This window comes from Pteropus alecto, unplaced genomic scaffold (genome assembly GCF_000325575.1).
Source record: "Pteropus alecto unplaced genomic scaffold, ASM32557v1 scaffold20, whole genome shotgun sequence".
NCBI lineage: Eukaryota > Metazoa > Chordata > Mammalia > Chiroptera > Pteropodidae > Pteropus > Pteropus alecto.
Window position 1 is genome coordinate 29788570 of NW_006436298.1, and position 27538 is coordinate 29816107.

The following is a 27538-nucleotide window of genomic DNA, read 5'->3' on the forward strand; positions in this document are numbered from 1 at the left end:
AGTGTCTGTAACCTATCTGGTGGCATTATCATTGGAAATAGCTATGATGGAAAGCTTCTAAAATGAAGGAGGCAGGAATACCAGGTGCTGTAGGCATTTTAAAAAATGGAGGCACAATAAATGTTCTCCCTTGTACAAGGTATCTTATGCTAAGTTCGAATCATATGTTTAAATCTCTTGAACTTTTTTTTGTATTGTTGAATGACAGAGGTTGTGGGTCATATTTACCTAACCTCAGGATATTGTTAAATAGTGTTCCTGGTGTTCATCTTGCAAAAATCACAAGTGGTTACTTACTCATATTAGTGATGTAATGATTTTATTACTTTGAGAAATGTATTATTCTAGTTTTCTTAATATTGTTGCTACAGCAGGCTTTGTGTTTGTTTTTTTGTTTTTTGTTTTGAAGTGTTTCTCAATCCCAGGACTGGTTGTAGTTAACTATGTGATTACACATTATTATAGCCTTAAATTCTTAAACTGACTATTGTTTAAAGCATAGAATTTAAATTTAAAGTATCACTCCATGGTGACCTGCTATAGAAATTAATCTATATTGGTGAAATGATATTTTCTAGTCACCTAAATAATCTTTCCCAGTGCTATAATGAGTTTATAATAGTTTGGCAAAGGCCATTGTTCAAGCTATTCTTCAACAAGTGACATATCTTGTAAAAAAAAAAAAAGTTTTTCATTTACTTACGAAGAACCTTACATTTTATTTAAAATAAGATTTAGTCTTATAGGTAGAAAAACAGAGGCATAAAGGTTGAAAAGCTCTCCAGAGTCACACACAGTTTAACTAGATCGAAACTTGAAAGTAATATTGAATGTTAACTGTAATTGTAATTAAAAATTTAAAAAATAAAATAAAATAAAAAAATGTGTAATGGCAAGAAAGTAGCAAGAAAGATACATAATTATCTCTAATGGTCCTGAAGGCATAAACTTGAAAACTTTTATTCCTAACTCTGACACTATCTACTTGGGTGGCCTTAGATCAAAAACTTTTCTATGAATTAGCTTCTATTTATGTAAAAAAGATGCAGTGTGTGTTAGATCTACTCACAGCATAATTGGGAGAAGAAAATGAATAACACAAAAAGAGTACTTACTCATACTTAGTCAGCCTAAGGGACACAGAACTTATCCCTGAGTTGTCTTGAAGAATTGGCTCCTCCAACTGAGATGTGTAAATGACCCCAGGGGTATATTTTCTTTACATAGATCTTGAGCTCTCAACTTAATTTTAGAAACCAAACTATGGTGCTGGAATACTCCAGACCAAAATCACTGATACAGTTTTACAGTTGCAGAGAATTAGCTATTCTTTGTTCTATGGAACTGTGGTCTTTAGAGCTTTCATCTGAAAGCTAATTATCGATTTGATAAACACTGTATTTTTTAATGTGCTTATTTTTAGAAAGAAAGTTTTACCTTCTTTTCTTTTAACAGAATTATTCTTTATCTTGAAAAAATGGTTATAAGTGAAATCCTAAATTAGAGTATGATGGTGCATGTTAGACCATTGATGCAATGTCTAATATGGACTTTGCTTTCCCAAACTAATTTTGCAGGACACTGATTATTCTGCAGAGGATCTCCCTGATCTGTTCTTTTTTTTTTTTTTTTTCCTTTGAACTGGTTTTAACATAACAGGAAAGAAACCTTTGAAATCTGAATACATTCTCGTTTTTTAAGAAGTTATAAACCAAGAAATATAAATTGCTAGAAGAAAGACATTCCCAAGTTATTTTGTCATTTTAAATTGCTCAGCTGATGATAGGAGCAAGAATTATTATATGGATGTAATCAATTCTCAATATAAATAGTAGTTTTGTATGTGTAACCATTATTGTGCTTAGTTGTTTTTTCTCAAAAGAATCAACTTGCTGAATTTCATATATCTATTTATGCCTATGATTAGTCTATTCTAAAACAACTTGAGGTGGCTTATAATAAATTCAAAGGTAAAATAAAACCAAAAACTATTGGTCCAAATTTAAAAGAACTTCTGTTTGGTTTGTATTTCATTGCAATCCTTGGACCCTTTCTTGTTATACATATATGCTTAGCTACTTTAAATTTACTTTTTTTATATTTGCTTTTAAGTCATTAATTGTTCACATTGCTTTGAATGATCTGTAATGCATTAATTGGAATGATGATGCTCAGATCCCAGCTCCTGCATTTGTTAGTGTCAAAGATAAACATTAAAGTAGTAAGGACAGATTCCTATAATAATAACTATTGCAGTAGGGAAGGAGGTCCAGTGTGAACTGAACTCAACTTTGCCAAAACAAAAGACAGCAGACCTTTTAAAGGCTGAGGGTGTTAAGAGAAAGGCACTGAGGGGTGTTGGGAGGGTTGGTCTATGCGACTAGGCCATCTGGGTTTATTGATTGGCACTTATCCAGAGGAAAAACAAACTTCTCTTATCTTTATGACAGGAAGCAGTGATGTAAGTTAGAGCAAGGCATCCACTGGCTGAGAATCAGAGCAGAATTATTTCTTTGAATGTGAGAAGACAGTTCTGGGTGGTAGAAGCTTTAGACATAGAAAAGATTTATAATTACAAACTTAAGTAATTGAGAAAGATGGAGTTCAGGAACCTACCTGCCTATTACCAGCTTTTGGCTAGAACAAACAGTGAAGTTACTTAACCTTGGTTTGCCTCAGTTTCTTCATCTGGAAAATGGGGATAATAATATTACATATTTCATAGAAATGTATTTTGAGGATTAAAAGAGTTAATATGTGTAAAGTATTTAGAACAGTGCTGGCACATAGTAAGCTCTCAATAAATGTTATTATTCTTATTGTCTTAAAAATGGAGTTCATAATAGTATTCATCTACCATATTGGATACTTTTATCTATTAGATAATATAATACAAGAAAACATGGAGAACCATGCCTGGCACATTGTAAGCATTCAATAAATGTTCACTAGAAATAGTAATAATAGCAACAGCAGCTATAATAGCCACTAAATATCTTCCAGTCCTGATTTATTCATAGCTCAGGATTATAAAATAGAAAAGAATTTTGAGCTTAGTATTTTTTGTTAGAACTGAGTTGGTATATTTTATAAATTAATAACTCAGAAGTTGGAAAAATACTTATGAGCAATCTTGTACATGATTATGAGATCTTTGAGCATTATTTTGCCTATATATTTCTTGGGCTTTGGGTACACAGTTCACGTCTCACATTTATGTGGCTTAACCTCCTTACTGTGCAACCTTCCCAGTACATTTCCCAGTACATTTCCTTCTTAGCAAAATAAGAGTGAATTAAAAAAATTATAAAGCCTTTAAGAAATGAAACAATTTGCTCAAATGAGAAAAATGGCATATACAAAAGTAGTAATGAAGACTGCATAGTTCTGTAATTTTTCAAATTATTATATACTTGTTTGATGTGTATTTGAACTTTCTTGCTTCTCAAAACAGAAACAAAAAGAGAGATACAAATTCCACAGTTTTTTGGCACTAACCAGTAGGTTTGGAGAAACCCAAATGATCTTTATTCCTGTTTCAGTAGTCTCTTGATCCAATACTCTGTAGTAATAATCCATGAATTATTAATTATTAAATGAGTTCAGTCTCTATTTGTATTGGGTATATTATCAACCATAGCACATACTTCAGTGAATATGGATTTTTTGTTAAGGAAGTGGAATGCATAAACCGACAGAAGCCCATTCCCCTTAAATTGCAATTTTTATCACTAAAAATTTTTGATGTTAATACATCTGATAGCGGAAAAGTGGCCATTTAGATAAGAGGCCAATAACTGGAAAAGAAAGAATAATTTGAGTTAATGTTTATTTCTTCAATATACTACATAAAAATTTTAAAGTAAGGAAGAACAATCGAATATAATATGTTTTAAGACCAGCTTTTATTCTCTCTACTTCTCTAATTAACATTTTTGGCAGTTGTGAAGTGATTCAGGAAATTAAATCCTTAATTATGTAAATAGGAAAATAGTCAAAACCAACTTCTACCATTTTAAAATCAAGTGCATTAAACTGTTTCACTCTTTATATAAGCATCTAAAATGTTGTCTTTTAACTGTGACATACCAGAAATATCACTCATGGTAATTGGCTTTATAAATAGGATTTGAAGTCGTTTATGAAAGAGTCTTAGAAAAACTTTTAGAGTACCTAAGGTGTAGACTTAGCTCTTCCATTAACCTGGCACCTAGTGTGCAGAAGGCAACCTCACTTAACTGGACTGATAGTTCTTTTTCAGTCATATAGCTCATTCTTTTACTAGTTATTATTTATGTTTTACTAACAGCAGTTTAATTTGAATTTTATATCTTTCTTTCTTTAATAGTCTGATACATACTTCTGCATGTCAATGCGCTTGCCAACGGATGAGGAAGCCTTCGTGAGTGAGTATTATTGGATGATGCGGGGTTGGGGGTAGTTGGCAGTTAAAGGGAGGGCAGCTATTTGAAATCAGTGAAAGGTTCTCTTTGGTGGTTTTGAGCATTTTAATCTTTTACTGTCAGTTTCTAAACTTCATTTATCATGCCTAATGCAGAAACAAACTAGAGAAAGTCACTGAGAGACAAGATTACAAACTGTATCTGGAGAGATCTATGAGTAATAGTAGTTAAGGAGTTGCATGCAGATGTCAATGCCTGCCAATACCATGTGGTCCCATTTGTATAGTATTGGCTTTCTGTCTGTGGCTGGATGCTTAATTCCGCTCCACTCAACAGACTGTTTATTTACTTGCTGGTTCATGCTATAAATCGAATGCACTTAGAATCAACACTGGGGAATGTAATATTTTACCTGTCAGATAGATAGATGGATAGGAAGGAGGGAGAGACTGAGAAAAAGAAGAAAATGAGGGATGGAGGGAGGATGGAAGAAACAGTGGTCCTGTTTATATTATCGAATAAGAGGACTCTTAAACGATAGACCCTTCCCTAACTGAATCTTAGAATCAAATAGGAAAAGTGACAGAGCACCATCTGTTTTCACCTAGGTTGTTTTAATTTAAACCTCCCTTATGACAGACTTAACTGTTTAGGGAAGAGGTGTGATTGGCAAATTATTCATGGATTTGGTTTTTTTCCTCTGCTTCACTTTTCTGGTTTGAAATGTTGATTTTGGAGAGAAAGATATGTTAATGAGAGTTGTACTTTGGTCTTTTGAAACTAATCTTCAAGTGGGCTGTCTGAAACAGCTATTATATGGATTGTACAATGTGTACAGTAGCCTTGGGGCCATCTGAAGATGAATTTTCATGAAGTGCTCCCCACAGGAATGTACATTCTAGACCTATGAAGCCAGAGCAATGTGCATTTATTTTTTTCTTTCACACACTTTAGTGGTGATCACAACAGAAAATATACCTATAGCAACACCCTGTAAACAAAATTTTCCCCATGGTTAATTACTAAAAATGAAAGTCAGACCCTGAAATGTTGAGTATTGCCTGATTGCTGTTACTTTGTGTAATAATTAAACATAACCAAGAAAAAAGACAGAAAAATAATTTAAGTTTCTAATTGCAGTACTTTAACACCAAATGTGATTCAGAATATAAGTTCATCATTAAAAATGTTCACAGTAAAGATTTCCTTAATTTCATATCCACATGTTTGACAGCATAAGAGAAAATAATATTTACTCATAAAAGAAATTTTACATACATGAAATTTTTTCTTTACTAATTTTGTGTTTTCTTTGCCCAAGTTCAGAGATAGTCTTGATTCCTCCTGTTTCACCCTTGCGTTGTAGAGAAGGCCGCTCTACAAGTCTGTATTAACATGATAGTCATGTTTCACAGCAGTATTACAAGTCTCCCACTAATAGGTTACTGGTTTGTTTCTGGAGGTTGGTGGTAGTGTATGATTTCAGAGCTGGTGACTAAGGACTATAAATATATATCCTGGAATGTATTACTACTGCTCTCCTAATATAAATGTGTTTACTTTCACATAATTTAACATTGAAAAGTACAAGTGAATATATTCAGTCAAGAAAAATATTCACAGGAGACACATAAAGGGCTCTTTTAGAGCGAGGGTACTAAACATTTTTTTCATTTTCTTAAGCAACTCTCTTCTAAGATTAAACTGTTTCCAGTTCCAAGGTCCTTAAAGGATCTTGGAAGATTAATCACTACTTTCAGTATTTCTTCTCTTTATTGCTGGGAGGATTACATAATATTAAAGGTTTTTCTCACCTATTCAAAACAGGGTTATTTCATCTTCAGTGTGAGTCCTTTAATGTACTACCCCCAGGCAATTTATGGTTACCATTATTTGCATAATCCAGCAGCCACAGAAATTTAGGTGTAGGCAAATTAGAACTAGAAAATTGAAAACCACAGAGAAGTACCAAAAATTATTTATATAAGGGATCAATAAGGGAACTTTTCCATGTATTATTTCATTTATTCCTAAGACAACCCTGAAGGTAGTCCCATTTTATAGTTAGAAAAACAGTCAAAAACATTGGTGTCTTATTTAGTCAGGTGCTAGGACAAAAGTTTGTATGTAATCCTTGTTCATATCATTAGCCCACCATCAGCCATTGTTTACTGAGGGCCTGCCAGACACTCAGCTTCTGAAAGCTAAGCATATTTAAGCCATTTTACCAAAGAGAAAACAGAGGGTCAGAACGGTTAAGGAACATGCCCAAGCTTCTTACCAGCTATGTGATGCCCTACTTGTATGTCATTTAAGTCATAACAGATTTGGATGTGGGGATAGTGGTACAAGAAAGAAATGAAAGAAGTTATCAAGTGGATAGACGGATCCGAAATACAGTAATAGCACATCTCTGTCTTCTTCACATCAAATACAATTATTCTTACATTCCCTTATCTTCACACTCTACTGAGAACACTCTGGTCAGTTTTGCCAAAAAGTAAATAAACTTCAAACTATCCTACAAAATAAAACCCAATACATATGAAGCTTTAACGATTTCCAGAAGGAAAGGGGCTTGGAAGTATAGGTCATATGTTGGGTGGGTGATCTTACATAACTTTTCTGGACTCTCAAAGTGAAAGTTTTGCTAGTGGTAACCAAGATTTTTCCATGAATGAAGCTTTAGTCTTTTTGTGGGTTATCTCATATTTTGGGTCTCAGGGCGCCTTATCATATGATTAGAAATGGGAATGAAGACTTGTAACGACCTATAATACTTTATTATTTTATTAAGATGCTTTTTATCATTTTAAACATTCTGTTTTCATTACTCTGTTTTTAAATTTTTTGAATGCCAGCAGGATATGTGCCATAGAATATGGTAGGAACTCAATAATTGTTTGCTTACTACATGAGTGAACACTAAAAAGTGTTTTATTTCTTCAGCCATTTTTTAAGGCAATATATCCAAGAGTAGCCACTTTACCTTTTTGCCTTAAATTATACTCTTGTTTGAATATAAGAGAATAATTGTTTTTTTTTTTTAAGAAAGGCCACTTGTTCATAAATTCAGCAAATTTAAAATTACGCTATGTGTCAGTTATTGAGCTAGGCAGTGGGGATGTGAAGTATCATAAAAATCCAAGGAAATCACAGCCTGGCAGAATTCTAGAAGGCAAGAATAAAAATGTTAGAACATACGAAATGGACTTTCTCTGAGTCGGATGGGAAGAAATGAGAACCAAGTGATTTTACTCATAAGTAGGATATAAAACAGAAAGCAACAAATGAAACAAAATAAAACAAACAACTCATAGATACAATCTAGTGGTTACTAGAGGGGAGGTAGGGTAGAAGGAGGTAGAAGAGGATAAAATATATGGTGATGGAAGGAGACAACTGTGGATAGTAAACACACAATGCAGTATACAGCTGATGTATTATAGAATTGTACACTTAAAACATAATTTTATTAACCGATGTCACCCTAATAAATTTAATAAAAAATTTTAAATGCACATAGAAAAAGAAAAGAAAAAGACTTTCTTCTTTTGCTTTTCAAATTTCTGAAAAAAATTTGAAAAGGAAGAATACAATTCAGATTGCTAATTAGGACTAAAACAAACTCTCTTGATGGTGTGTAAAGCCAAAACTGCCTTTGAATAATTCATAATTTTGAATTTATGCTTGTGTGACTAATTAGGTAACTCATTTTAGACAAACATACTTTTTAATTTTGAGAAGACACCATCACAATTGTCATGGAATTCATATATGCATATGCCTGCCGTATTTACAAATGAGCATATACAACGTGTTTGATATGTTTATTTCTCTGCGTTGGATCATTAAATGCCAATTAAAGTAGGTGTTTGGGGAAATACTATTAGGAAGATAGGTATAATTTTTACATTTTTAACAAAATCATTGCTTTCCATAGAGCATTGCTTTTGTTTATTGTTTTAATAAGAAATTACAGAATTGGAATGGTCAAGGTAAGATAAAATTTGCATTTGACCACTGATCTGTGATGCTGTCTAAGAGGTGTTTTACAGACACTCAGAGGAATTGGCTCTGACAGGAGCCCACTCAGCCAAGAAATTTGACTGTCATCTTCATTCACTTGCTTTCCCTCACATGAATGACCAGTAAATAAATGTGTCTTTTCCTTAGTGAATGATGGTGGGTCCCTATCTATCAAATGGCACTATACAAATGAGATAGCCATTGAATTTAGATGAAATTAATCTAATGATTCATTGCTTTTCATTTTCATTGGCTTCTCTCTTGAATATAGAACAATTTCTACTGCAGGATTGCACAGTTAAACTTGAATATTTCCAAAGGTGACCTTTCTTAAACAAGTACATGTTAAGGTGATGTTGAGATTCCTTGAAAACTTCAGGAAAACCTAATTTTTATCATGTTTATGGGTTACTACATAGTGTGACTATAAAGATCAAGGTCTAGCAGGGTTATAATGATCATATATCTTCATTATATGGCTTTCACAGCAGTATGTAGAAGTGTATGTGTGTGTGAACATGGGCGTAAACCCCATCTCCATGCAATCACTCTGTCACCTTTCTGCTTTCGGTTAGTTGAGTGAATATCCTTTCACTTCTCTGTGACCTAGGATTTTCTCCAGCATGAATAATGTAGCTTCTGACTCCCACATGACAATTAGGTACCTTCCAACAGGCACCCTAGGAAGCTGTTCTGGTTTCTTAGTGAAAGCTACTTGGAGAGCTCTAAGATGGCACAAATAAAGTACACTATACTTGAGGTCTCTGATGAGTAGACAAAACCTAATTTGCTTGATCCTAATCATGGAGAAGCTGCTGCTGTATACCCTGCCTCAGAGTGATTTTGAATGTCCTCTATCCTCTGATCACCCAAATACTCATGTTTCCAACATGACTCCTAAGAAACCTCAGGGTTTTCTCAGGTAATAAAAAATGGAATAGTAGGAGTAGGAGCCATTTTATTATATTTTGTAAAGCGAGAGTCAGGAATGTCTTTAGTTAGATACATCTAAAGATTATCAAAAAGTAACTGATAGATATTAACTAGACTTATTGTGGTGATCATTTTACAATATATACAAATAATGAATCATTATGTTATACACCTGAAACTAATATAATGTTCTATGTCAATTCTCTCTCTCTCTCTCTCTCTTTCTCTCTCTCTCTCTCTGTGTACACACACACACACACACACACACACAAAATGAGACCAACGTATTGATGTAGTTGTTTTAATGTAGTAATGTCAAAATGCCACCACCACCCCATCCTCAGTAAAATGGCCAATTAAGAAAGCCCAGGTTTGAATCAGAATTGATGTGTAAATGTCCTTCAGTGGTGAGGGTTTTGTGGTGTTTGGACAGTCATTCTGAAGTAGCCATTTCAGCTATTTCAGGAGAGACGACTTCAGTGGCCAACTCTATTAAGATCAATATGAATTTTTCTAGTCAGAGAAAATTTTATGAGAGAGATAGGCAAGATTTTATCTGGATCTGGGAAGATGGTCTATTTGGATCTGCAGAGGAGAGGAGAGTATTCCAGTGGCCAACAGTATGAGCAGTGAAGGGCCACACTGGGCACAAGTTAGAGTCTCCCCAATGCTAGCTGCATGGATGTGGACAAGTTAATCAGCCTCTCTTTCCTCAGGCTCATCTGTGTGGGGGGAAAAAGACCAGACTCACAGGGTTGTCGTGAGAAGTAAATGAGCTTGGCACAGAGTAAGCCCTCAGTAAATGTTAGTGGTTGTGGCCATTAAGTAAGGAGGGCTGCCTGATGAGCGTGCAGAGTGGAGGTTGGGGTTGTTATGTTGGGAACGTGGTGGGCTAGGAGCCTGTTGTAATATTATGCATGACCTGAAAAGGCAAGGAGGAGGATATGGGTTTGAATCTGTAGGAAATTAATTGGGGAGTATTATAGGAGTGATATTACAAAAACGGGGCCTAATGAAGCTTATGCTATTTTATCTGGCATAGCCTCGGTGATAAAGTGTATTTATTGATTATTTGATTGGTTCTGGCATATACCAAAAAGTTCAGTTTTGGAAGGTATATCATTTTGAAGTTGAATTCTTTTTTGTGCTAGAATTCTTTTTTTCAGAGGTAAGGATTGCTTCATTTTTAATTTGTGTTCAATTTGTTGGCTTGCTCAGGTGTCTTATTTCTTGGTTAATTTGGCAACAGTATCATAAAGTCCTTGTAAAGTATGTTAAGGATCCTTTCTGAATTGTACAGCCTTGTCCATGCTAGTTAGAGCTAATGACAATTTCTCTATTAAATTATCTGATTAAAAAAGTTCAAGCAAAAGGTCTTTATTTTATTGTAGAATTGCTTTATGGTTATGCGGGAAGCTGGCAGAAGGTAATATAATATGCCATTGCTGTGGGTTTTTAACATGCTGCCAAATGGACTGTACTGCTGTGAGCTTTACATTTTTCTGAACCTTTTGGCTCCACTGCAATATTATGAACATAAAGGTTGATCATATCCTACACTTAAATTACAATTTAGAGCATTATCTTCAGTTCCTATGAATGGTTTTTGAAATATAATCTTTGTGTTTTTTTTGGAAATAATGAAATGTTTATGGGAGTGATATTAAGGTCTGGGGGCCTGAAACTTTTTAAAAATTATAACAATTCTTTTACATTATTGTTTCTTGAATTTAACACCTCTCTATTCTTTCAGTATTAATTATGGCTTGAAAGCACTAGCAATATTAGAATAGTGACTCTGCCACTGACATGCACCAGAGACTCCATATGTATGCCTGCTTCAGACCTCAGCCCTAAAACAATTCTATTTATCTTTTATTTATTTATTTATTTATTTTTACAGCAGAAAAGCAAAGCTTTGTTAGAAGGCAGAAAAGAAAAACTTTATTAGAAGGGAAAGTACACTTCCAGACATGGAAGCGGGCCTGAGCAAGAGAAGCGTGGTTCAGAAGGCCAGCCCTAAAACAATTTTAGGTGATACAGCTAAAATTGCATAAGGTAATGCAGAGGTCCAATGATCTCTTTTAATAAACCAATTCTAAAGGCTCAAGTAACTTTTACCTTCAGAAACTCTTTTTATACATTTATTTTAAAAAAGATCATTTTTACCATTTGTCCTATACATTTAAAAGTACAATGTAGTCCAAGCTGAGATGAGTTAACTAACTCTGAGTACGCTCACATGGTACAAAATATCTAGCCACTAAAAATATTGATTGTAGTCAGAGTCACCGGTCATTCACCAGGGAAACTTTCCATAGATACACCTGCCTGAAAGGACCTCTGGGGATTTAAACAAGATATTGATGAGAGAAGGGGCAAGACTGATCTAGGAGTGACCCTGGGTGCCTGTATTTTTAACAAACTCTGTAGGTAATACTATGCACAAAACCAAGTGAAAAATACCGTTAACAAAAATTCTTTGGTAACATGTAAAAATACCCACAGTACACAAAATAAACTTTATTGGGAGAAAAAAACTGTTACTGGGAGAAAAAAAGAAACGAAATTAACAATGATTATCTCTAATGATATATACAGACAACAATTTTAGAATGCCTAAGTTCTGGAGATCTAAACTTGCATTTGCAAATCAGTTATTTTTTGTTCAATAGGTTAATTATCCAGAGTCTATTGTATTTCTCTTCTGCATTATCTTTTGCTAAAAATGATGTTGCTCCCATTTTCAGTGGTAATTTAGGGTTGGTTATATGTACATGGATATCTCCTTAATCACTACCTCCTTCACTTGGCTGTGTAAGTTCTTTGAAGGCTTTTACATCCTGGATCAGGCAGATACATCAACATTTGACAAGCAGGCATGAATATCTGTTCGGAAAGAAAAAAAAGAGAGAAAGCCAAATGCTAAATGAAATTCTTTCCTAGGTCACATTCATAGTGTATTTAATGGCCCCGATAGTACTCTGATGTTAGCTAAAAGAGGCCAAAAATCACCAACAGCTTCTTGCAATGAGAACAAATTTTCCTTAGAACTCTAGAAAATAGACCTAGTTATCTCTTCACTCAATATGTTGCCCACACATATACTTTCAGGTCTTTCACTTCAGATGACATTATCCTTTGAGAAATCCTTCAACCTGTGCACATTCAGTATCATCATAGTTCCTTTAATTAATGTGTTTGAGTCACTGTTTCTAGAATCTTAGTCTTTCAAAAGTATTTGAGTCCAGGAGTTATTCACACTTACCTGCCTTCAGAATTTTCCTATCAGGCAATCTGAGCTGTTAACACCCATTGAGACTGAAGTACCATTTCCACTTAAGCAACTGTCATCTTATTATTGAGTTAGAAGAGTCAGTGGCACTTTTAATCTTATCAGATATATCATTCCCTTGCATTCTCACAAGGCTGTGTTTTTTGCCTGTTTGTCACCATCCCAAGGCTGCCTGTGTTTATTCTGCCTGTCAGAATCACACACTTAAATTCAGTTGTTTTCATTATTATCCTCCAGCTCTCTTCCCCTCGGATCCTTTATTTCTTTGGTGTATGATGGGAGGAAAAAAACAAGAAGAGGAGGTTTCTTTTAAGATATAATTTTAAAATATTTTTCCATATTCTATTTTACATAGTGTTGAAATCTCCAGCCTACTCATATGTGTATCTTGTGCTTAGTGGACCTCATTCTTATTTACTAGAGATGGGGTCTTGTTTTGCACAGCCAGGCATAATAAGTAGGAATGGAGCAAACCTAGGAAATGAGCCTGTCAGCCAGGCTTTTCCCAGTTGACCCCTCCACACCGCAAGCCCTTTAATGAAATTGTCTAAGCCCTGCTTTATTTTATGGCATCTACTCTTTGTTTTAGATTTACCTTTTGATTTGACATTCTTTTTGTGGGAGGTATTTTTTATTTCGGCTTGCAATGAATTATACTTTGAGCTATAACAATATAAATACTTCAATGTACTCTTTCTTTAGGATATGAAAAAGTCAGTTGCTTGTTTTCACTTTGTACCAATAATTTACTTAGCATTTAAATTAGATCTTGAGTTTTTGAAGGAGAATGTATGAGTCAATGAGAGTAAGTTTTTGTGAGAGAGAACTCTGAGGACATTTTTTACTACCACTTAATGATATTGATTTGTTTCTGTAGGGGAGAAAGAAACTTTCCTCTGCCCTCAAGGTTCTTTAGCTGGTTTAATAATCAAATAGACATGAGACAGATTACGAAGAGAAAATATCCAAATTTAATTATATGTGTGTGTGTGTGTGTGTGTGTATGAACCCCACATTCAAGAGAGAGTCAGAGACCCCACATACATGAGAAGTTTAGATATGGAAAGGGAAATTGAGGTATATAAGACATTCTGAGCTAGGGATGAGGGTATGCACCTTAGGGCTTCAGAAGGTAATTACAGAGAGAGCACATGTTCAGTAATTATTAGTTTTTCCTGCCATGTAGATAGGTAAAAAGTCATTTCTAGTTCTAACTCTTATCATGGGCCAGGCTTCTAATTTAAATTCTTCTAGATAGTTAAGGGGAGAGAACAGAAGTTTCTCTTGAGCCTGCAGGGTCTCAGTTGCCATTAGCTCAAATAATCCAGTAGTATCACTGAGGCACGTCTTGGGGCTCATTCTGAACCCCTACATTTCTTAATACAGAAACTAAAATTAAACACATATCTCATAAGAGTTCAGTGTGGAGCAAATAGTGGTTCTTAAAATAGTATGTCAGGGAGAGAAAAAAAATCAGAAAGTATCTAGGGAAGTTATGCTTTGAATAATTTGGGCCCTTTACAAAGGACAGTTAGAAGATCCAGGCAAAACATTTGACTTTCCCTCCAAATGAAAAGCTGCAGACATTGTGTGTTGTTTGTGATCTCTTCCTCTCGCAACAGGTTTCCTCTCTGTTCTTAGCTGAGTCTTTTGCTTATTAAGATTTTATTTTATAAATTTAATGCTAGCCCACTCTTTTCCCAAAAATTTGCTTACCTTGTTTTTCAGCAGTACACACAGTGCATTAATATAAAAAAGACACTGGTTGGGTCTCCTACACAGATCTTGACAGCTCAGGACTTTTCTAAAACTTGTCCTGAGCCTTCTTTGTGGTTCTTACTTTCATCTTTGGTGCTTTTGTCCACCCTCATGACTCCAGGGTTCAGTTTTTGAATGATTCCAAAATATGTAATTCTCTGACCTCTTTCTTGAACAAGAGTCACATAATTCCAATATTATGCTGGATATTTCCACCTGGAGTTTTAACTAACATCTCAAACTCACATTCTTTTGCTTCTAACATGTTTTTAAATTAAATTTATTAGGGTAACATTGGTTAATAACATTATTCAATTTCCGGGTGTACAACATTATAATTTGATACCTGTGTACTCAATTGTGTACTCCCCACTCAAAGTCTAGTTCTTTTCGTTACCATTATTTGTCCCCTTTTACCTACTTTGCCCTACTTCTTCCTCCTTCCCCTCTGGTAGCCACCATTTTGTTGTGTGTATCTATGAGTTTGTTTTCTTAGTTTGTTACTTTTTGTTTTATATTCCACATATAAGTAAAATCATATAGTTTTTGTCCTTTTCTATCTGACTTATTTTACTTATTACAACACTCGCAAGATTCATCGATGTTGTCGCAAATGGCAATATTTCAACTTTTCTATGTCTGAGTAGTATTCCATTATGTATACATACACACACACCTCACCTTTATCCAGTCATCCATCAATCGATACTTAGGTTGTTTCCTTGTCTTGGCTATGACAAATAATGCTGCAGTAAATAGGAGTACATATATCTTTGTGAGTTTAATTCTTGATAAAATGAACTTGGCTCAATACAAAACTTAGTTCAATACAAAAATTCCTAAAATGATTCAATTTTAAGAAAACTATTAATGTAATTTACCCATCATAAAAGAATCTATGGAGAATGGGAAGTGTAGTATCATCTACATAGGTTCTGAAAAAGCAGAAGAGTCAGCCTCTTATTTGACAAATCCCTCATGGATTGGCAGAGAGATTTAAAAAAAAAAAAAAAGTCAGGTACATTCAGACCAAAAAGTTATAAAAGTCCATAGAGTGATATAAGCCATTTGATAAAAATGAACATAAGGAAGCAAATTGTATCATATACCAAAATAAATTTAAGTGAATGAAAGACAAATAAAACCCTCCTGAGAGCTTTTTCAGTTTTTCTTCTGCCATGAAAAAACCCCTGAGAAGATCCTGGAAGGGAGGAAAGAGATCCTGCATTAAATTTGAGAGTCGGTCTATGGAGATAGAATCCCTCATTTTTCTTCTATTTCTCTTGCTAACAAACTAAGGCTTGGTAACAATATGATTTTCTATGATTTGTGAACTGTCGTAACTTCCAATAGATTCTTTCCATCCAAGTATCTTCTTCAATCTCCTAGTCTCACTGTTCTTTCGTAATGGAAAAAAACAAAGCCTCAGGTTATATAGCAAGTCCATTTTCCAGCCATTCTCTGTTAGTTTTTTTAAATGGTGATAGGAAAATCTTAAGATGTGATTTTATTTTTAAGCTTAAAATTATGTTTAGTGAATTAAAAGAATTTTATATTCCCTGTAAGTTGTGAGAAGAGATGTCCCACAGTACAGTGGTCCCCAACCTTTTTGGCACCAGGGACCAGTGCTCCTATTAGAATCTAACACCTGATGATCTAAGGTGGAGCTAAGGCAGCGATGCTAGCACTGGGAAGTGGCTGCAAATGCAGATGAGGCCTTGCACACATGCCCGCCACTCACCCCTAGCTATGTGGCCCGATTCCTGGTTCACTTGACACATCCCAAAACCAGTCTATGGTTCAGTGGGTTGCGGAAACCCTGCAATAGTAGGTGCCCTGTGTTTTGTGACCAACCACACTTTGAAGTCATGGTGCTATAGTTTGAGGTAGAACATTTTTATTTTATAAATACTTATGTCTTAGATACATATTTTAGTAATGAACAATGCTTGATTAACTTTATCAAACAGACAAAAAAAAAACTAAAAGGTGCAGTTTTACACACGCTTATGACTTAAGATCATTTTAGGCTTTTTAGCATTTTTATGTGTAAAGGTGACTTGTAAACTACTCGATAAGACAGCGTTTTGAATGCTGATGAAAGGCGATGAGCCAAACCCTAACCAGAAAATACTGAGCTTGTCCTCAGTATTAACCATAAATAATGGCATACTTATCTTTGATTTTCTTCTTTGTTTTACCTCTGAACTGATTTTTGTTTATTTTCATGTCTTTCAACCACTATTATTAGGAAAAAAAGAGAAATGACATTGTGTAAATTTCAGTATTTCTTTAACAAGTGCACAGTGCTCATCAAGAACCACAATTTCTGTATCTTTGTAAAGATATATTTACACTTTTCTAATAAATTTTTTCTCTGAATCACATCCTAGTGACTACCGTTATTTTAAGATTGTTATAAATGTGTGTTATGAATCCTTTTGTTCATGTTTTGACCACTCACCATGGTTTCTGTTTCAGTGCAGTGTTGTACAGTGTTTTATGTTACTAAGCACTCTACTGAAATCTGGAAGGAAATATACTGTGAATATATAGCCTAGAGCTTTCATTTTATACCCACATAATGCTTTCATCGCTGTAAAAGGAGTCTTGCATTAAAAAGTGTATGTGTGTGTATGTGTAGTTTCAGCCTACTAATTATTATTTTCTCTTTTTGTTATGTAATAGTTTACTATTCTACGAAATTAATCAAATCATGTTCATCTTAAGGAATAAGAATTTGTATAACCAGGGCACTCTATCCTAAGAGCATCAAAATATCTTTGGTATACAGCTATTCAAACTGTTGAATATTGCAGTCTCTCGTGACATTTGTGCACAGACCTATAACTTGTATTCACATTCATGTATTATTTTCTCTTAACAGTTGACTTCAAACCTCGTGCCAGCATGGATACTGTTCATCATATGTTACTTTTTGGATGCAATATGCCTTCGTCCACTGGAAGTTATTGGTAAGGGACAACAGGTTCATAGTTTAAACGGGTGTAGAAAATGTGTGTTTTTATAAGTATAGAGTCCATCTATGCAAGTATTTCACAACTGGTTAATAAATAAGCAAACTATTTCTTTTTTAGAAAAGGACATTGTTCTTTTGCATCAAGTGGTTGTCATGTTTTGATTAACACAGTTATTTGATCTGCTCTGGAGCACATCCATCAGTCTTTGACACTGACTTAAAAATATATATGTCTGTTGTCATAGTGTGCCAAGGTGCACACAGCTTGAAAAGAAAGAAAATTTACAAAATGGATATTTGATGTTTATTTTTCTAAGTTCATAATTCAACCCAAAGAGCACCATGGCTAGGTTCATTGAGCACTCTTTTATCCCAGATGCCATGCTAGATGGTCTGTATACACCATTTCATTTCTATCCTATCGTCTCTGCAAAACAGGTATTATTACTCCCACTTTACATGCAAGGAGCCCGAAGCTGAGGGATTCAGTAACCTGCTCAAGGTAACACAGCTGCTTAGTGTCAAACCAAGATTGAACCCTAGGTTGTATGGTTCCAAATCCAAAGTTATTTCCGTTTCTTCACACTGTGTTTCATTATTTAAGTAACTGTTGCAGTTTTAGAATTTATTCTAATCAGTGTGGTGAGTCTTAATATCATGTCATGAATAAGCAATAAACATCTATTAAATGTTTGTTATATGCCAGAACTGCAGCAGATGCTTTGGGAAGTTCTAGGATAAATAGATATATTTTCCACCCCTAGAAGTTTACAGCATAATTATGGTTTGAGATCTTCTCTTTCATTTTGTTCTTTAGTGTTCATGAAGATCAGTGAACTTTGAAAATAACTGCATTTTAGCCTCATATTTTGCACCAAGAGCCAGAGTCACCGTTACATATTTAACAGTGCAGAATGACTAGTGTGTTTTACTTTGCATTGGGAAGAGATCTGTTCAGCGGTCCTGTTTCTGTAGAATCACATAGACTGATAGACCTTTCTCTATGCATCCTAATATTCATTAGGCTGATAAGAGACACACTCAGCAACTGCTTTCTAGTCATTTTTATAATAAACAATTGTAATATGTATTTGGAACTGTTAAAAGCACAGAGCAGTTAGTGGAAATCTCCATGGACCAAGTATCATCAAAGCATTTGTTAACAGGCTTAAGTTATTTGATGAAAGGGGCATATCACATAGGAACCCAACTCACATTACTGGGTTTATGTAAAAATAGAGTCAGCAAATCATAGTTAATACCCTTTGATATCAACATTCCAGTGTTTGCTCTTCAGTAAATTTTTATAAATAAAATTTTGAGATTAAAAGATAATTCTCTGACAGCTTTTCTGAATCCGATTCAGCAAATCACATTCTTTGGTTTTTATGTTTTAAAATTTTTTCTTCTGAAATTAGCAAAATTTACTTTTGGATTAAAATGAGTAAAAATAGCTAGAAGTGATGCGAACATTAAAAATCTGCTTTAGCTTAACCTTAGTTGAAAAGAATGAATGAAAAAAATTAAACATCACTTAAATGTTATAGTTCTAATTGTTAAGAAAAATTATATAAAATTATCTAAGTCTAGGACTCCTGGTCAAGATTGCTTAATAGATATGCTATGTTCACCTCCTCTCACAACCACTTCAAAATTACAACTAAAGTACAGAACAACCATCAATGGGAGTCTCCTGAAGTCTAGTTGAACAGAAGTCCTACAATTGGGACATACAGAAGAGGCCATCTCGAGATTGGTAGGAGGGATGGAGATGCTAATTAGGCTGGTCCCATAACCGTGTGTGGCAGTTGAGAATCAGAAGGGATATCTCTGGCTGCGGAGGTCCACCCGAATGAGCAAGGGTTTCCAATCGCACACTAGGCGCCCCCATCCCAGGGTTCCAGTGCCAGGAGAGAGGTCCCACAACCTCTGGCTGTGAAAACCAACAGAGACTGTGGCTGAGTGAGACAGAAGGCTGCAGAAGTCACAGACGTTTCTCTTAAAGAGCCCGCATGGACTTTCTCACTGACAGATTCACCCACTCTGAGCTCTAGTGCTGGGGCAGCCGCTCAAAAAATGCCAGGGTCATATGGGTAGGAACTGAATTGTCTGGCTTCAGGGAGAGGGCTGGAGGGGCAACTTTCTTCTAGACAGATGTGCTAGCAGAATCCATTCTCTCTTTGTTGAGCCCTCTCCCCTTCCAGCTTGCAGACACAGGCAGCCACCCTATCTGAGTCTCCATCAACCTGGCTAACACTGGTTGCTCTGTCCTTGTAATTCTCTGAGACACCACTTCTCCCAACTTGCAAGCCCACTCAAGCTGCCTCCAGTGGCATTTCCATACAAATATCCTGTCTTGTCTCATGCTGAGGACGTTCCTAAAACCTCTCAAAGGTTCACAAAACCCAAACAAGCAGCATCTGGCCTCAGCATGCCCCATACCTCTTGCTGACCAGCTCCAAGTCCAGCACTAGAGGCAGCCAGCTGTGGTTCCTCGCTTGGCCTCTTGAGGCACCTTTAAGTCCAGCATGGGCGGTGGCCATCTGTGGATTGCTTGGTGACTCTTGCCTGGTTGCCCTGGGCAGGGCACAGGCTGTGGCTGAACTTGGCCTATGTCAGGGCTCCTTCCAGGAGGCCCTGCAGCCAGCATGCCCAGTGGCCAGTTTCTACCTGAGCTGGAGTACCACCCAGGGCTGCATCCAAGGATGACATATCCAAAGTGCAGACTGGGCAGGCTCCAGAGCCCTGCTAAAGTGAATCCTGCTCAGTAGGGTCAGCCTTTCACCAGCCAGTCCTCCTAACTAATCAGCCCAAGGGCCAATCCCTCCCAATGATGTGCAAATAGCAACCAAGGCTCAACTAACAACAGGAGGGGACACACAACCCATCAAATGACTCAACTCAGGTAACCAAGGAAGACTGTGTCGCTGGGTCCCATAACACCTACTACACTCTTCTAAGACCTGGAGAAGTAGCAGCTCTACTTAATACATAGAAACAAATGTAGAGAGGCAGCCAAAATAGGGAGACAAAGAAACCTGTCCCAGATGAAAGAACAAAACAAAGCTCCAGAAAAATAACTGAACAAAATAGAGACAATGTATCAGATGCAGAGTTTAAAACATTAGATATAAGTATGCTCAAGGAACTTAGAGGAAGAGTAGATGAACTCAGTGAGAACTTTAACAAAGAGATAAAAAACATAAAAATGGAAATCGAAAACATAAAAAAGAACTAGTCAGAAACGAAGACTATAATAATTGATATGAAGAATACATTAGAGGGAATCAACAGCAGATTACAGGAAGTGTGTACCACTTCTTTATCCATTCATCTACAGATGGATAGTTAGGTTGCTACCATATCTTGGCTGTTGTAAATAATGCTGCAATGAACATATGTATTCATATGTCTTTTCAAATTAGTGTTTTGGGTTTGTTTGGATAAATAACCAATATGATAGTTCTATTTTTAATATTTATAAGAACCTCCATACTATTTTCCATAGTGGCTGCACCAATTTACATTCGCACTCCTAGATTCTTTTTTTTTCGTTTCCATTTTCATGAAATATCTTTTTCCATCTTTTACTTTCAGCCTGTGTGTGTTTTTTGATCTGAAGCGAGTCTCTTATAGGCAGCATATGTAAGGGTCTTATTTTCTTATCCATTCAACCACCCTATGTCTTTTGATTGGAGCATTTAATTTATTTACATTTAAAGTAATTGTTGATAGATATGTGGTTATTACCATTTTATTATACATATTTTGATCTTTTTTTTCCCCTCCTGCTTAAAGAAGTCCCTTTAACATTTCTTGTAATATGGGTTTGGTGGTGATGAACTTTAGCTTTTTCTTGTCTGGGATATTCATCTTCTTTAACCAAGCCCAGAGTCTTCATCTAACATTTAAAAGTGAGATAATGCGTATTATATCTATATCTCTATAGATATCTATATGGATGTAATGCAATATATAGTCTATTCAGTATGAAAACTGGGTGATATGCATTATGTAGAACTGTTCTAGTGACTCTGACTTCCTCAATCCAGACTGACTCTCCATTTTAAAGATGGAATAGACTTTTACCCCTCAATATTTAGCAAAATCCATGCATCTTTAAAGAATTAGAGCTCACGGGATATTTCATGGTCCGAACTTCTCAGTTGCTTCGCAAAAGCATCCTCTGCCCGCTACCTCCAGTGCCACACAGACTCAGCCCTGGAGATGGGATGTTTTCCAGCTGCTTAGCCTCTTATCATCCCACCTAAATTATGATACTAAGAGCAAAAATCTATCAGTGTCAATAGCTTTGCATTGTTTTTCTAAAACGTTTAAGTCTAGGAATTTATCACACTCATTTACAGATGTGCATCTATTCTTCAGTTTTTCTAAGACACAGACAGTACTTAAATTAATATTTCCAAACTTTCACATATATTTTTGGTTATGATACCTATAATGGTTTTTGATCCTTAAGAATATTAAGAATTCATTCGCACTCTGGGGAAATCTTTATGGGAATACAAAGCTGTTTTAATGAAAGAAGAAAAAAGCTAATAGGATATTTTAACACCACAACATCAAACTCAGATTTCCTCTTTTTTGTTGGTTGGCGAGGATTTCCCCGCTTTCACTCGGGTGTCCTATTTTTTATTGCCACCAGGTTGGCAAATAGGTCTGTGTCTCTAATAAAATAAACATTTTCCCCCTGAAATTATGAAGTTATAATTCATCCCTTGTCTTCAGGCAGCACTTTTAATATGAAGGCAAAGAGCTATTCTGATGATGTTTCTCTGTTGTGCTGCCTCCTTTGCTCTTTGTAATTGCCTCTTTCTACTGTTCATTAAAATATATTTACAGTTATAATAAGTTTACATGAAAATAGTAGACACAGCATGAAGCAGTTTTCATTATGTAGTCATTTTAATTTTAAAGTTTTTTCCTCTACACATATTCTAGTCTTTTGTGTCTCATTCCAAATTAGCAGCTCACACTGGTAATGTGCCTAGTTAATTATATGCATGTTCATTTAAATTACATACATTGACGTGAACCTTTTAATATACTGTAGGGTGGTCCCTTTATAGTTAGAGTGGGCTTGGTGCTCAATTCCCAATTAACATACCTCTCGAGGATGTAAATGAGGACCAGCTAATGCAAAAGCAGCAGCTCTGCTGGCCCATGTAAAGAAGGCAACAGTACCTGTCAAACGTAACCTTCATACTTTATTACCAGGCTTTTAAAGGAAACAATTAAAATATCTAGGGACCGACAGAAAATAATAGGACCAAGATTGGAGCAAAGAGCAATAGTGTGATTTGTTGGGCCTTAGTTGTGCTTGCATATTTACTTCAAAGCGTAGCATTTTAAGTTCCCTAGATTTATTAGCTGAATAGGAGCCATAAGTGAGCAGATGCTCTTTGGGGCTCTTTTGGGTCAGTGAGGAAATGAGGTGGTGAAAACTGGGTCATTTAGATATAAAAATTTTATTACTGCTCTCTACTAAAACATGATATTAGGAAATCTTGGAAATTGAAATATTGCATTGATCTATTCTATGAATACTTTTTCTATTTACTCTAATGATAAAATTTTTAAACATAATGAGTGGTTAGCTACAGAGTTTTATGATTTAAAAATTATGATATTTTATTCATATAAATTGTTTTGGCATTTGGGGTAATTCTGGAGCACTGTCTTTTTGTAATGTGAGATTGTATAGGCTTGTGCATCTTTAGTCTGCTGAGCACAGGACTTAAGGCTTTAAAGCAATTTATGACTTCAAACCCCAAGATCACATGTTCACAATATTTGGTGATTAAAGTGAATGGGCTTCTTATGTATCCTTTGTAATTTGGTGTGATCTACGCAGAGCTAAAATTATGTTTAGCCTTAGCAATTAATATTTGATTTGAAAACTATTTCTAATGAGGCTTATGACCAACTTCTCTTTACCAATCAAAAATGGCTTCTACAGAGTGACCTTTTTTGAAAAGAAGAATCCCAGGTGGTTAAATGAGGCTATTTACAACTGTTCTAACTTGGAATCATTCTCTAGCAAAAGCACTAGTGCTTTACCATCCTATGAAGCTTTAGCTTCAACCCCTTTCAGCTGTTTACTGTTTGTTAACAACATGCTGTGTTTTTTTAAATGCCAGTGTCTCCACAGGGTTATGGATGCTGATGAGGAGAAAGAAAATAGCTAAAACATACACACACACACACACACACACACACACACACACACACACACAAACAAACACATATATATATAAGTATACACATACATACATATATAAACATATATCTATATGTGTGTGTGTGTGTGTATGTGCATGGATATATATGTATATGTATTTGTATACACACACAGACACACACACACACATATATATGTCTATATGTGAGATTCCCTGCTTGGTTACTCATTTAAATGGGTTTGTGTGTTTGTTTTTTAGGGTAGTATTACTAAAACTTCCTTGCCTCCTTCATGATGATAATGATTCTTTGGTTGAAAATGGTATTTGCATATGCTGCCTTTATGATCCTGTCCATATCCTAGCTACCTGTCATCTCTACACAATGCAGCAAGTTCGAGTGTGTCTTCTGCAATCCCCTGTTTCTTTCTGCCTAACAAACTTCTAAAGTTAAAATATACATAACATTCTTGTCAGTATAAATAAAAATAACAGTCTTTAAAAATCTACCCTTTCCCTTGTTCTGAGCACTGTAAAATGTGTCTTTGAGTGCAGTAGTAAAGTTTAGACAGATTTTTGCTAGGCTAAAATTAATTGTGTTCATTTTCTTATTCTACTTTAATATTGTAATAGATTCATATTGTATTGCATATCAGGATAGTATAAAAGATCTTCATTAAAATACACATGACATCTTGTTCTAACTTCTAGTAACCAACGATTGTATATCTTAGCTATTTTTAGGTTTCTGGATTAGAGGTATTGATAGGAGTTCTTTAGCAATTGACCATTTCCTAGTAGACTAGTGTCAACTTTAATAAAATAGAATGTCATCGTTGTAACCGTTTTGACAGTTTCAACAGTAACAAACATTACATAATTTTGAACATTATTTTTTCCTCATAAGACTAGTATTTATGTTGAACAGAATAGCAATATTATAGCGACAGTACTCTAACGTTTAACATAGAACCAGAACTTTGAAATCAGAGCATTTTTTATTCAAATCTCAACTCTACTACTTGATAGTCATAATAAACATTAGTTAAATTGTTTAACTTATATTGAACTGTTTTCTAATGTATAAATTGGGGTTATTAATCCCACCTAATCAGGCCATAATGAAGAGTGAGGGGATGTAAGTAATGTGCTTGGTACAGTGCCTGGTACATAGAAATATTTAATAAATGGTAGTTATTATCCTTATTCATTTATTAATAAAATATTTATTAACCATCCACTATGAGCCAAGCCCTTTGTTGGGCACTGAGAGTTTGGTGTGGACCAAAGAGACACATCTTCTGCTCTTATAGATTTTACTGCCTCTCTAATCTCATGGGTGGCATAGGGTATGGATACCATGGCACTGTTTATCAGGCTGGTGCTTTTTAATCACTCCTTGTTTAGCTTTCCCATTATATATCCTGCTCATTACTATGTTAATGCATACCTATTACATTGAAATTCACATAGTTTGTCCAAATTGGGAAATATATTCTGTGGGTTTATAGAGCAGTTAATGAAATTTGAATACCTGACTCACTGGATATAATTTTGAAAGGTAAGGACATTCCACATATGCCATTGATTTTATGTTGTTTCTTAAAGAAACATTCTAACTTCGGATTAATTTTCCTATGGTTCTCTTAGATACTTAATGCATTAAAATTGGAATTGAAGGCCATACAGACTTAACTTGAGGGCCTGACAATTTTTAAAAAATTCTTTTTAGCCGAAAAAAGAAATGAGTTATCAGTTCTGATCTTCCCTGAGTAACCTTGGATTTTAAATAGCCTTTAACAGATTCAACAAGAGAGTACTTTAACAGTCAATCATGCTTTATTTGGATAATTCAAAATGACAGGCTAGCACTTCCCAGTTCTTGGCATAGTCTGAAAATATTCATGCCATCTGAATGGTTTCCCCATGGATTAGAGGTGAAAAGGTTCTATAGCAAAGGTTCAGGCATCCAGAGTAGTTCTATTTTCAAATGTTAATTCTCATCATTTTTGCAGTGACTACTAAGAAACCACAAGGGAGCTCTGAGAATCTTTTCACAATTAATTGGCTTAATCTGGAGGAACCTTTAGGAGAAGCTGCTGTAAGAATAAGGAACCTGGTTGATGAGGCCTGAAATTACAATAGTCATTGATCAAGGGTTACATTGCTTCCCAGCTTTAGGACCCTTCTTATTAATAAAGATAGTAAAAATCCTATTTTCATAGAACCCTTTTTGGAAAGTCGATATACACAATATCGACTTTATGCTGGTGTTCATTTTACGAGAAATGGAAATTTTAAAATGAAAAGGTGCAGGGATTTTGTCCCATTGCTCTTTGCCACAATCTTGTGTTGTCCATCATAGGATCCATTTTGCTCGGCCTCTCGTTTTTCCTCTTCTCTTTGTCCTCTCACTCATTGTTTTTGGATTAGTTTCAATATCCCAGTTCCCTCCAGTAAGTCATTGTTTACTCAGTCTTGAGCTTAATACATTCTTTAAAAAATCATAAAACAATTTTAAAAATTAAACCAAAGTTTTTCTTAGAAGCTCTTCTTTTACTAGACCTGATAAGAGAATTAAATATAAAATCATTGTCTTTTTGTGGATAAGACGGAGAACTTATGTAGAATTTATTTTAGAGTTGCATTTACAAGTTGCAACTTAGTTCAGATATGATAGTAATCATCAAAGCTTATCTTCATATAATTTGTACACTGCCTGTAAAGTCTCAAATTGAGATAAAAGGAAATGTGACAGCCAGAGCTTTGACTCATGGCTTGACTGTGTGACTTTTGGCAGTCACTTAAACTCTCTGAGCTTATTCATCTCTAAAGTATGACCTAATTGCATTGTTCTTGTGAGAGTGAATATAAGCCGATTTGTACAAAATACCAGGCAAGTAATAATTCAAATTTATTGTTATTTACTATTTTAGTTAAAACTTCTTAATGAAATTTTAAAAAATTATTATACTTGATAGTACAATAAAATTTAGCCAATTCAATTCTTTAAGTGTTTGTAGATGAAAAGTTAAAAACATACTTAGAAGTTAACTTCACCAAACATTGCTTGATTATTTACTAAATGCTTGGCAGGGCTGCAGGTGTTGGGAGGACAGGGTGAAAGATATGACCCCACACTTCAAAGTGTGCACAGTGTGGTTGAAGAGGAGATAAATAATCTGATAGGTAGGATGAGTGCTGTGGTTAAAGAATGGAAGTTGGATGGGGTAGAGATCAGAGAAAGCTTCCCGAGAAGGTGAATTTAGGACAAGTTTGTCAGGCAGAGAGTTTGGGAAGGGGTATTCCAGGCAAAGGGAACAGTAGTGAAGAGAAAGATTAGAAACTTGCAGCAACTTGGCATGACTAAAAAGGTTTTTTGTTTTTTTTTTCCTGGAGATATAACCAAGTCCCAGAGCATGAAAGGCCTTATGGCTACAATGTTTGGGTTTTATTGTGATGTTGTTTTGGGGAAATATTTGAAAGAGTTTTTGCTGGAGAGTGACATAATCGAATCTGTAGCTTAGAAAAATTTACTAAACCAGTTTTCTCTGTTATATTTCATTCTGGTTCTTTCTATTCAACGCTAAATTGACTTCCGCGTCAGAGGAAATAATTATCTTGTTTAACCTAACATTATCATCACCTTGATGTTAGGCACTTGTATATTTATGATCTTTGTTGAAAGCTATGAAAATTGCCACCCAGATCTTTAAATTTTAGTAGCTGACAGCAGTGAGATATGAAGTTCATCATACCTGACAATCTTATTTCTTAAACCATTATAGCATGAGGCCAAGAAGGAAAATTTTGCTTTTGGGCACCGTCCAATACCATAAGCCTTTTAGCACACTTGGCACAAGGATGTCACAGACATTTGTCTCAGTGCACAAGTCTCACACGATAATGATCCTTCAAAATAAGTATATTGTTCTTGACA

General features: G+C 35.1%; 1 protein-coding gene across 14 annotated transcripts in view; it reads left to right on the forward strand.

The window, feature by feature from the left end:
* PAM (peptidylglycine alpha-amidating monooxygenase) overlaps window positions 1-27538 on the forward strand; it is a 143700-nt gene that overhangs the window by 27484 nt on the left and 88678 nt on the right. For all 14 annotated transcript variants that reach the window (XM_006913249.2, XM_015590487.1, XM_006913252.2 and 11 more), the window contains exons 3-4: window positions 4349-4406; window positions 17306-17393. In XM_006913249.2, coding sequence (XP_006913311.1) covers window positions 4349-4406; window positions 17306-17393 — 146 coding nt within the window. The remainder of the gene's footprint in view (window positions 1-4348; window positions 4407-17305; window positions 17394-27538) is intronic.